At 44.4% G+C, this 12,643-nt stretch overlaps 2 protein-coding genes across 2 annotated transcripts in view; both read left to right on the top strand.

Moving 5' to 3' along the window:
* The window catches only part of LOC786987 (uncharacterized), a 55,973-nt gene that overhangs the window by 7,241 nt on the left and 36,089 nt on the right, over window positions 1–12,643 (top strand). The gene's annotated exons all lie outside the window — the stretch shown is intronic.
* LOC112441522 (ubiquitin D-like) lies at window positions 7,245–7,592 on the top strand. Its single transcript, XM_024983904.1, has one exon. The coding sequence runs from the start codon at window positions 7,245–7,247 to the stop codon at window positions 7,590–7,592; it is 348 nt and encodes a 115-aa protein (XP_024839672.1).

Raw genomic sequence — 12,643 nt, 5'->3', positions numbered from 1 at the left:
TTGAAAATATGTAGTGTCTAAAAATAGGTGCTACCAGTCCACCTGACCTGCCTCCTAAGAAACCTATATGCAGGTCAAGAAGCAACAGTTAGAACTGAACATAGAACAACAGACTGTTTCCAAATAGGAAAAGGAGTACACCAAGGCTATATATTGTCACCTTGCTTATTTAACTTATATGCAGAGTACATCATGAGAAACGCTGGATTGCATGAAGCACAAGCTAGAATCAAGATTGCCAGGAGAAATATCAATAACCTCACATATCCAGATGATACCACCCTTATGGCAGAAAGTGAAGAAGAACTAAAGAGCCTCTTGATGAAAGTGAAAGAGGAGAGTGAGAATGTTGGCTTAAAGCTCAAATTCAGAAAACTAAGATCATGGCATCCAGCCCTATCACTTCATGGCAAATAGATAGGGAAACAGTGGCTGACTTTATTTGGGGGGGCTCCAAAATCACTGCAGATGGTGACTGTAGCCATGAAATTAAAAGACACTTACTCCTTGGAAGGAAAGTTATGACCAACCTAGACAGCATATTAAAAAGGGGAGATATTACTTTGTCAACAAAGGTCTGTCTAGTCAAGGCTATGGTTTTTCCAGTAGTCATATCCGGATGGGAGAGTTGGACTATAAAGAAAGCTGAGTGCTGAACTGTGGTGTTGGAGGAAACTCTTGAGAGTCCCTTGGACTGCCGGAGATCCAACCAGTCCATCCTAAAGGAAATCATCCCTGAATATTCATTGGAAGAACTGATGCTGAAGCTGAAACTCCAACACTTTGGCCACCTGATGTGATGAGCTGACTCATTTGAAAAGACCCTGATGCTGAGAAAGGTTGAGGGCAGGACGAGAAGGGGACGAGAGAGGATGAGATGGTTGGATGTCTTCACCAACTCAATGGACATGAGTTTGAGTAGGCTCTGGCAGTTAGTTATGGAGAGGGCGGCCTGGCGTACTGTGGTTCATGGGGTCACAAAGAGTCAGACATGACTGAGCAACTGAACTGAACTGAAAATGGGTGCAGTAGGCCAGGTTAGTATAACTAACACTGGGTAGATCAGAACTGTCACCTTCTTTGTTTCAGGTGCTCTATCTCCATTAATACAGCCAATATACTGCTGAATGCTGAATTTTAATCTGTGGTGAATTTCTTTTCTAGGCTCTGTCCAATGTCCATGCCACTCCTGCTTACCATCTAGTGCAATGATCATGAGCAACACAGATGGGCACATGTAACAGCCTTTAAATACAGAGTCTTCTGGGTAGAGGAAAACTCATTAGTCAGGAGACCTGGGTTCCACCTAACAGAACCCTCTTGGTCCAGCGATTTGATATGAGGAAGTCACCTCATTTCCCTTCATCTCAATATTTTCATGTATAAATGGTCATCTAGATGACTAGATGACTGCTGAGATTCCTGTACTACTTTCCTGGATCTCAGATTGATCAGTATTTTTCAAACAAATGAATGTGGATTCAAAGTCTTTAACTCTTGACTGTGATGCTGAATCAGTGGTATGGAAACCATCATAGTTGATGTGATGGATAAAGTTAATGGAACCTTTCTACTGCAATTTTGCCAATGGGTATCTTTTATAGATAACCTATTTTCAACATCATTTTTACTGTTCTTCATTTGAAATAATAATCTTGCAATTTTTTATTAATTTTTCAGTAAGGAACTCTTTTCATCCCTGTATGTATACATGGTTGTCTAGTCCCAATAGGTAGACCAAATATTAATATTGTGATTAAGAATACATGTTTGGAAGTCAGCCTTCAGAGATTCAGTGTTGCTCTGCCAATTCATAGATGAGCATCCTTATGCAATGTTGCTTAACCTTCCACACCTGTTTCTTGACTTGAAAATAATATTTGTTAACTAGTCAAACATTCAGAGCTCTTAAAATTGTGCCTGACAACGTGTGTGTGTGTGTGTGTGTGTGTGTGTGTGTGTGTGTGTGTATGTTAGTCTCTCAGTCCAGTCCAACCCTTTGTGACCCCATGGACTGTGTATAGCTTTCCAGGCTCTTCTATATAGGGTATTTCCCAGGAAAGAACCACAAAACCATGCTTGGAAGGAGCTAGATCCACAGATCTGCAGCTCAGGGTCGGGCTATGGGTAGAGATCTCAGGGGTATTGGCACACAGATATCATTGCTGGCAAATGACATTTCTGGGCTCAGCATCCTGGACATTCTGACCAAGGTTCCCTGCTTCCCCTGAGAATGCAGACTTAGGCACCAACATGGCATAGGCCCCTGGAGCCAGAAGGGCAAGACAAAAAAGCTCTGAGAAGACGTGATTTAATTTTGAGGTGCTTTAACCATCCACACTTCCTCTTCTCTTTCCAGAAGTGGCGTGGAGATTTAAGAAATTAAATGAGTGCCAGTAAAGTTTGGAAATTGAAAACAGTTTACTCCAGGCTGCCTTGTCCAGTCTTCCTTACTCTTTCCAGGCCCCTCCCCCATCCCTGTCCTGCAGCAGGACTTTCTCTTTCCAGATCACCCTCAAGCTAATCTGAGCTTTTCTGCCTGCCCACTGGTGAAGTTTCAGAATCCCTGGATCCTACTGGACAGTGGACTTGGGATAGCCCTTTACGGCTGTGCGTCAGTCAAAGCTCACAATCGTGTTTTCTAAACACAGGGGCAGTAAGACCCCGGAGAGCTGTCTGAAGGGAGAAAAGGCAGATCAAGGTTTCCACTCTATCCCATCAGGCATTCTTCCCCCTTCACACTCATTCTATGTGTTTCAGAATGTATGTCTCCCTACACAAAATACACTCAAACAAGTATTAGGTTTTCCAACATGATTCACTCTCTGGTGAGAGCTTCAAAGAGGAGAACATGACATCTGATTAAGGTTTCAAAAATATTGAAATGAGTTCTCTGCTCCCATTCCTTTCATTACATGGACACTTCTGTAAAACCATGTTCTCCAGGATGGAAAGACCTGGAAAGGACCACCAAGTGTTCAAAGTCAAGCCACTGAGGGTCCAGGGCTACATAGAAGTCAGGATTGGGACTGGTGCGTGGTTAAGCACAGAACAATTTCCTACACAAAAGGGTCTCTCACGTTAGGAACAAGGAGGACAATGGATTGGCTGAGACGAGACATGCATGATTAGATGACATTTCTGTTTAGGGAATCCACTGTACAGAAAGTGACAGAAAATTCTCTAGCACTTGCAAGAACAAAGGGTGCAGGAAATCCTGACACACACAGCAGGCAGATAGGAGATTTCCAACTTAGCTGCTTCTGTAAATGGGAGGGCAGCTCCTTTGCTCTCTCTACTGTTTCTACTCCCTTGAATGCAGAGATGGCTGCCGCCCCTGGTGTAAGTTGGGATCTGATACTGTGGAGGGGAAAGAGAGAGGACCTCCGAGACATGACAGAGCTCTCGGGGTGCATGAGGGACAGTGCTGAGATGGGGCCACTGGGAAGACATCTGGAAGTGGAGCAGACAGTCATGGATACCTACACAATGTGGAGTAAGCTTCTGTGAAGAGGACCCGGTTATCGGGCCCTTAAGTTCTCTGGTATTGAGACCATGCCATGGCCTCTGATAGGGTACGTGGTATGAAGTGGGAGTGGCCTTTGTGCTCAGCAGGGCTGGCAAAACTTCAAACCATGGAAATACTGTTTAGATTCCCATTTCCCTTATCTTGTTTAGGGGTCCAGGGCTCTTAAACCTCCTTCTAGTCCCCAGAGAGAGGTTCACATAACTCTGTTATCCTATATTCTTTATGACCTGAGCTGTTAACTGACGTAAGAATATAAACACTCGGAAGGAACTTGGCATGAGGGCAATGCTTAGCACAGAAGAGTGAGACTTCAGGAAAGAAATGTCTGTTGCATCTAGATTAGGAAGATATTTTTGAATGAAGACTGAAAGAGGTCCTCTGAGGCATTCCAGTGACAAGATAGGGATTAGTTCAGTTCAGTTCAGTCGCTCAGTCCTGTCCAACTCTTTGCAACCCCATGGACTGCAGCACACCAGGCCTCCCTGTCCATCACCAACTGCTGGAGCCTACTCAAACTCATGTCCATTGAGTCGGTGGTGCCGTTCAACCATCTCATCCTCTGTGGTCCCCTTCTCCTCCTGCCTCAATCTTTCCCAGCATCAGGGTCTTCTCCAATGAGTCAGTTCTTCGCATCAGGTGGCCAAAATTTTGGAGTTTCAGCTTCAACCTCAGTCCTTCCAATGAATATTCAGGGATGATTTCCTTTAGGATGGACTGGTTGGATGTCTGTGCAGTCCAAGGGACTCTCAAGAGTCTTCTCCAACACCACAGTTCAAAAGCATCAATTCTTTGGTGCTCAACTTTCTTTACAGTCCAGATCTCACATCCATACATGACTACTGGAAAAACCATAGCTTTCACTAGATGGACCTTTATTGGCAAAGTAATGTCTCTGCTTTTTAATATGCTGTCTAGGTTGGTCATAGCTTTTCTTCCAAAGAGCAAGGGTCTTTTAATTTCATGGCAGCAGTCACCATCTGCAGAGAGTTTGGAGCCCCCCAAAATAAACTTTCTCACTGTTTCCGTTGTTTCCCCATCTACTTGCCAGGTAGTGACTGGACCAGATGCCATGATCTTAGTTTTCTGAATGTTGAGCTTTAAGCCAACTTTTTCACTCTCCTCTTTCACTTTCAACAGGACGCTTTTGAGTTCCTCTTCACTTTCTGCCATAAGGGTGGTGTCATCTGCATATCTGAGGTTATTGATATTTCTTCCAGCAATCTTGATTCCAGCTTATGCTTCATCAAGCCCAGCATTTTGCATGATGTACTCTGCATATAAGTTAAATAAGCAGGGTGACAATATACAACCTTGACGTACTCCTTTTCCTATTTGGATCCAGTCTGTTGTTCCATGTCCAGTTCTGCCTGTTGTTTCTTGACCTGCATACAGATTTCTCAGGAGGCAGGTCAGGTGGTCTGGTATTCCCATCTCTTTCAGAATTTTCCACAGTTTGTTGTGGTCCACACAGTCAAAGGCTTTGGCATAGTTAATAAAGCAGAAGTAGATGTTTTTCAGGAACTCATTTGCTTTTTTGATCATCCAGTGGATGTTGGCAATTTGATCTCTAGTTCCTCTGCCTTTTCTAAATCCAGCTTGAACATCTGGAAGTTCACAGTTCATGTACTGTTGAAGCCTGGCTTGGAGGATTTTACCTTACTTTGTTAGTGTGTGACATGAGTGCAATTGTGCAGTAGTTTGAACATTCTCTGGCATTGCTTTTCTTTGGGATTGGAATGCAAACTGACCTTTTCCAGTTTTGTGGCCACTGCTGTGTTTTCCAAATTTGCTGGCATATTGAGTGCAGCACATTCACAACGTCATCTTTTAGGATTTGAAAAAGCTCAACTGGAATTCCATCACCTCCACTAGCTTTGTTCATAGTGATGCTTCCTAAGGCCCACCATCAAGGTACTGCTGCCTCATAAAAAGAGTTTAGCAGTGTTCTGCCCTCTTCAATTTGAGGGAAGGTTTTGAGAAGAATTGGTTTTAATTCGTCTTTAAAATTTTGGTGGCATTCATTTCAAAACAATGTAGTCCCGAGCTTTTCCTTATTGGGAGGCTTTTGATTACTGATTCAATTGCCTTCCTTGTTATTGGTCTGCTCAGATTTTCCAATTCATCATGATTTCAGACATGGTAGGTTATATTATATTGCTAGCAATTTATCCATTTCTACTAAGTTATAAATTTGTTGGCATATAATTGTCCATATTCATGCAACACAGGAGTGAGCATCCCTATGTTCAGAATATTGAAGTAAGACTTAGATATACTCCCTACTTTCTGTGAGTGGAACCTTTATTTGACTAGGAGGAGACTATATTCTATACTAGGTGATATTAAAACATGTTAAGTCGCTTCAGTCGTGTCCGACTCTGTGCGACCCCATAGATGGCAGCCCACCAGGCTCCACCGTCCCTGGGATTCTCCAGGCAAGAATACTGGAGTGGGTTTCCATTTCCTTCTCCAATGCATGAAAGAGAAAAGTGAAAGTAAAGTCGTTCAGTCACGTCCAACTCTTAGCAACCCCGTGGATTGCAGCCCACCAGGCTCCTCTGTCCATGGATTTTCCAGGCAAGAGTACTGGAGTGGGGTGCCATTGCCTTCTCTGATATTAAAACATAGGAAATGTTAAAAAGAATACATTTGAACAAGTTCTAATGAGGTGGATGAAACTGGAGCCTATTATACACAGTAAACTAAGCCAGAAATAAAAATACCAATACAGTATACTAACGCATATATATACATATGGAATTTAGAAAGATGTTAACAATAACCCTGTATACGAGACAGCAAAAGAGACACTGATGTATAGAACAGTCTTTTGGACTCTGTGGGAGAGGGAGAGGGTGGGATGATTTGGGAGAATGGCATTGAAACATGTATAATATCATATAAGAAATGAATTGCCACTCCAGGTTCGATGCAGGATACAGGATGCTTGGGGCTGGTGCACTGGGATGACCCAGAGGGATGGTATGGGGAGGGAGGTGGGATGGGGGGTTCAGGATGGGGAACACGTGTGCACCCATGGTGGATTCATGTTGATGTATGGCAAAACCAGTACAATATTGTAAAGTAATTAGCCTCCAATTAAAATAAATAAATTTAAAATTTAAAAAAAAACATAGAAAATAAAGGTGAATGAGAGATATTGAACATACCATCACCAGAACATGTAGGTTGTTACTATATAGCAGTGGGACATTAAAAGGAAACTTACAGCACAGAAAATATGTGTCCTAACCAGGATCGCCTCCTCACATAATCATGGAAGACAGCCCTGTCAGTATTACACTAGGCTGTCAAGTGCTGGAAACTCTCTTTGGGAGTTGTTTGGAATGTCAAGAACATCTTTGGATGCTTGGTAGCTGTATATACTTTTGACAGTTGACAAAGTTTATCTAAACAAGAAACAGGGAAATAAGGTAGGAAATCATTAATAACATTTTAAGATGGGTAAGAGATATGGTAATAAAGGAATATCACCGCTTTTCTGACATTATAACTTTGAAAATTCAGAAAAAGCAGCACCACAGATGGAAGGGACAGAGATTGTTGTAAAGAAAGTGGAGAACCAGACTGGCAGTGAAAGGTGGGAGCAATTAAGGCAGTGGCACAAAGGATGTAAAATGGGGCAGGCATTCTGAGTACCAGTCTCCTGGCCTTTGCTGTCCAGGTGAATGTCCTTTGTGAGACCGTGGGATGCATGACCTTCAAAGTCAACTTGAGACAAAGAGCAAAGGAGATCACTGAACAAGTGTGGCATAAGACCAAGGTTCCCATGCAGGACCAGGTCCTCCAGCTGGGCTCAAAGACCCTGAAGTCCCAGAGAACTCTGTCATCTTATGGCATCGACAAGGAGACAACGATCCACTTCACCCTGAAGGTGGTGAAGCCCACTGATGAGCAGCTGCCCTGGGTTTTGGTGGAGCCTGGTGATGAGGAGCAGAGGCACGACCTCCAGGTACGAAGGTCCAGCTCAGTGGCCCAGGTGAGACAGGTGTTTCCGACTCAGAGAGCTGTAACGCCTAAGAAACTGATTGTGGCTTGTTGAAAATGGGTTTTATTGATTGAACTTGAAGCGCAGTACCAAGACTCGTGCCTGCACCCATGTCAAGGGACTTTTTGCCCATGTTTCATTCTAAGAGTTCTATGCATAAACACATTACAAGAGAATCTTTACTCAACTCCATGTGAATTGTTGTGAATGGGAATGAGATAGAGATCCTTTTTCATTTTTCAGCATGCAGATACCTAGTTTTCCCAACAAGATTTACTAAAAATTCTATCTTTCCCCATTGAGCATTCTTGGCTCCCTTGGGAAATATGAGTTAACTCCATTTGCATGGGCTTATGGAGAAGGAAATGGCAACCAACTCCAGTGATCTTGCCTAGAGAATCCCAGGGACAGAGGAGCCTGATGGGCTGCCGTCTAGGGGGTCACACAGAGTCGGACATGACTGAAGCGACTTAGCAGCAGCAGCAGCAGCATGGGCTTAAATCTGACCTCTCAGTTCTGGTCCACTGGTCTATATGTCTGTTTTTCATCCAAGTACCAAACTTTTTCAATACGATAGCTTTGTCTCATAGTTTGATATATTGATGAAAGTGAAAGAGGTGAGTGAAAAAGTTGGCTTAAAACTCAACATTCAGAAAACTAAGATCATGGCATCCGGTCCCATCACTTCATGGCAAATAGTGGAAACAGTGTCAGACTTTATTTTGGGGGGCTCCAAAATCATTGCAGATGGTGATTGCAGCCATGAAATTAAAAGACGCTTACTCCTTGGAAGGAAAGTTATGATCAACCTAGATAGCATATTAAAAAGCAGAGACATTACTTTGCCAACAAAGGTCCATCTAGTCAAGGCTATGGTTTTTCCAGTGGTCATGTATGGATGTGAGAGTTGGACTGTGAAGAAAGCTGAGCGCCAAAGAATTGATGCTTTTGAAGTGTGGTGTTGGAGAAGACTCTTGAGAGTCCCTTGGACTGCAAGGAGATCCAACCAGTCCATCCTAAAGGAAATCATCCCTGAATATTCATTGGAAGGACTGATGCTGAAGCTGAAACTCCAATATTTTGGCCACCTGATGTGAAGAACTGACTCATTGGAAAAGACCCTGATGCTGGGAAAGATTGAAAGCAGGAGGAGAAGGGGATGACAGAGGATGAGATGGTTGGATGGCATCATCGACTTGATGGACATGAATTTGAGCAGGCTCCAGCAGTTGGTGATGGACAGGGAAGCCTGGCACACTGTAGTCCATGGAGTCACGAAGAGTCAGACATGACTGAGCGACTGAACTGAACTGAAGTACTCAAGAAATTTTGCTTCCTATTTTTACTCAATTATTCATTCATTAATTCATTCATTAATGCATTTGGTAACTAGTCTAGTTAGTAAATACATCCTGTGCCCGAAAACATGCCAAGAAAGTGCTGAAGGTATAGGGTAATGCAGACATAGTCATGACCCTCAAGTTTTCCATTGTTGACTAAATGTAAAGGACAAGTAAGCAGATGAACTTATCGCTGGAGAGCATTGCAGAGGGGCTGGAAAAGGACAGGAGATGAGGATATAACCCAAGAGAGGGTGGAGGACTGTCAGGGAGGACTTCCAGGAGGAGATGTTGCTCACATTGCATATTCTAATAAATCCAAGGTGTTGAGGGTAGAGTCGTTGGGAAAGGTGTGCTCGGTTTCCAGGTGGCAGAGTGCCAGGAAAGTTCAAGGACACACAGGGAAGTCCATGGAACCATGCATGGAAGCAGCTAGATCCACAGATCTGCAGCTCATGGCGGGGCTGTGGATAGAGATCTCAGGGATATTGGCACACAGATATCATCGCTGTCAAATGACATTTCTGGGCTCAGCATCCTGGAGATTCTGACCAAGGTTGCCTGCTTCCCCTGAGAATGCAGACATAGGCACCAACATGGCATAGGTCCCTGGAGCCAGAAGGGCAAGACAGAAAGCCTCTGAGAAGACGTGATTAACTTTTAAGCAGCAATGGCACCCCACTCCAGTACTCCTGCCTGGAAAATCCCATGGAGAGAGGAGCCAGGTAGGCTGCAGCCCATGGAGTCGCTAAGAGTCGGACATGACTGAGCGACTTCAATTTTACTTTTCACCTTCATGCATTGGAGAAGGAAATGGCAGCCCACACCAGTATTCTTGCCTGGAGAATCCCAGGGACGGGGGAGCCTGATTGGCTTCCATCTATGGGGTCGAACAGAGTCAGACACGACTGAAGTGACTTAGCAGCAGCAGCAACCATCCACACTGTCTCTGCTCTTTCCAGAAGTGTCATGAAGAGTTAAGAAATTAAGTGGATGCAAGTAAAGTTTGAAATAGATGGGGAAACAGGGGAAACAGTGCAAACAGTGTCAGACTTTATTTGGGGTGGGGCTTCAAAATGACTGCAGATGGTGACTGCAGCCGTGAAATTAAAAGACGCTTACTCCTTGGAAGGAAAATTATGACCAACCTAGATAGCATATTCAAAAGCAGAGACATTACTTTGCCAACAAGGGCCCATCTAGTCAAGGCTATGGTTTTTTCAGTGGTCATGTATGGACGAGAGAGCTGGACTGTGAAGAAAGCTGAGCACTGAAGAATTGATGCTTTTGAACTGTGGTGTTGGGGAAGACTCTGGAGAGTCCCTTAGACTGCAAGGACATCCAACTAGTCCTTCCTAAAGGAGATCAGTCCTGGGTGTTCATTGGAAGGACTAATCCTGAAGCTGAAACTCCAATATTTTGGCCACCTCATGTGAAGAGTTGACTCATTGGGAAAGACCCTTATGCTGGGAGGGAATGAGGGCAGGAGGAGAAGGGGACAACAGAGGATGGGATACCTGAATGGCATCACCGACTCAATGGACATGAGTTTGGGTAAACTCCAGCAGTTGGTGATGAACAGGGAGGCCTGGCGAGCTGTGATGCATGGGGTCGCAAAGACTCAGACACGACTGAGAGACTGAACTGAATGGAAAGTTCAGTTGAAAACACTTTACTCCAGGCTGCCCTGTTCAGTGTTCCTTACTCTTTCCTGGCCCATCCCCCATCCCTATCCTGATGCAGGGTTTACTCTTTACAGATCACCCTCAATCTGATCTGAGCTTTTCTGCCTGGCCACTGGTGAGGTTTCAGAATCCCCCGATCCTGTTGGACAGTGCACTGTTGGAGAGTGCACACACAGGGGCACCATTTTGCTGCTGTACTTCAACCAAAGGTCACAATCTTGTTTTTTAAACACAGGGACAGTATGACCCTGGAGAGCTATCTGAAGAGAGAAAAGGAAGGTCAAGATCTCCACTCAATTCCATCAGGCATTCTTCCCCCTTCACACTCATTCCACGTATTTCAGAATATATGTGTCCCCCAACAAAATACATTCAAAATAAGTATTAGGTTTTCGAACATGATTCACTCTCTAGTGAGAGCTTCAAAGAGGAGAACATGACATCTGATTAAGGTTTTCAAAATATTGAAATGAGTTCTTGGCTCCCATTCCTTTCATTACACGGACACTTCTGTAAAACCATGTTCTCCAGGGTGGAAAGACCTGGAAAGAACCACCAAGTGTTCAAAGTCTTCAAGACACTCAGGGTCCAGGGCTACATAGAAGTCAGGATTGGGGGTGGTGGGTGGTTAAGCACAGAACAATTTCCTACACAAAAGGGTCTCTCATGTTAGGAACAAGGAGGACAATGGATTGGCTGAGAGGAGACATGCTTGATTAGATGACATTTCTGCTTACGGAATCCACTGTAGAGAAAGTGACAGTAAATTCTCCAGCACTTGCAAGAACAAAGGGTCCAGGAAAGCCTGACACACACAGCAGGCAGATAGGAGATTTCCAACTTAGCTGCTTCTATAAACGGGAGGCCAGCTCCTTTGCTCTCTCTCCCATATCTACTCTCTTGATCACAGAGATGGCTGCCTCCCCTAGTGTAAGTTGGGATTTGATACTGTGGAGGGGAAAGAAAGAGGACCTCCGAGACATAATGGAGCTCTCAGGGGTGCCTGAGGGACAGTGCTGCAGAGACTTTTCCCCTAACCATCATTATATAAGAATTCCCAGGTGCATTTTGATTGAGTTTGCTTGGCATTTCTGAAGCAATATTTCTGATCCCAAAGCAGTTTTACAACCTCTTTCATGGGCATTTATGAAAGAGATGGGAAAGAGACATCTGCTCCAGGGAGTCCCAGAGGGGACAGTGACGAGCCCTAGACCACCCTGTCAGCTAGGGCCAAGCTGGGAGGCTGTTGATATCTGAGACATTTGCTTTAAAACCTGCCAAAATCTCCACAGCATGATCTTTGACCTTGGCTGATTCTCCGGATTTGTTAGAGGGGCAAATGAAAAGAGATCTTTTTGCCTCTGAAAAAGTTTCTTGTGACATTGATGGGAAAATGTCAGATGGACGCTGTAGTTAAAAACAAAGAAGAGTCAGATCCCAGGAAGAACCTGTGGTCAGCAAGCGACATTGGGGCCTTTAGAACTCCCCTTCTCCCGGACTTGGGCTGGGAGGTAATTTCACATAAGAAGGGAGGAGGGGAAAGAGAGATCAAAGTCCAGATCTGTTATTCTCATTCCTTGAAGAGACACCATTTCTCGGAATCCAGATCCTGTGTGAGCTGGAGATTCCCAGCTCCAGCAGCAGTTTCTCTACTGCGCTGTGGAATTGCCTTACAGTGTTATCTTTTGTCACTCACGGTTCTGGGAGAGCAGTTCTTCTCTACCTTTGCACCAGGGTGCAGTCTTCCTCCGGGCCTGAGTCCTGCACTCACAGACTCTTTGTTCCCCACCACCCAATGGAGACACATAGATTTTTCCAGGCGGGGCCCACCACCCAGGCATGCTCCTGCCCACACAGAGACCTCCCAAACGCTTCTTCCTTTCATTCATCCTAAGGCTCCATGCATCCCCTACTTTCCTTTCTCTCTATTCCTTCCTTCAACTTGTACCTGTGCTGTAATAAAAAAACATGCACGTGTACACACTCCTCACTTTTCTTTCCACTGAGGCACAACAGGAGAAGACAAGGAATGCAGAAATAGAGGTTCACATCTGAACACTTGCTTACCAGCTACTACTAA

Source organism: Bos taurus, chromosome 23 (assembly GCF_002263795.3).
Source record: "Bos taurus isolate L1 Dominette 01449 registration number 42190680 breed Hereford chromosome 23, ARS-UCD2.0, whole genome shotgun sequence".
NCBI lineage: Eukaryota > Metazoa > Chordata > Mammalia > Artiodactyla > Bovidae > Bos > Bos taurus.
The sequence above is the reverse complement of the archived record's forward strand: the minus strand, read 5'-3'. Positions and strand labels throughout refer to the sequence as shown.

Excerpts from the sequence above, each read along its gene's own strand:
- LOC112441522 (XM_024983904.1), top strand. The coding sequence starts at position 7,245 with ATGACCTTCAAAGTCAACTTGAGACAAAGAGCAAAGGAGATCACTGAA.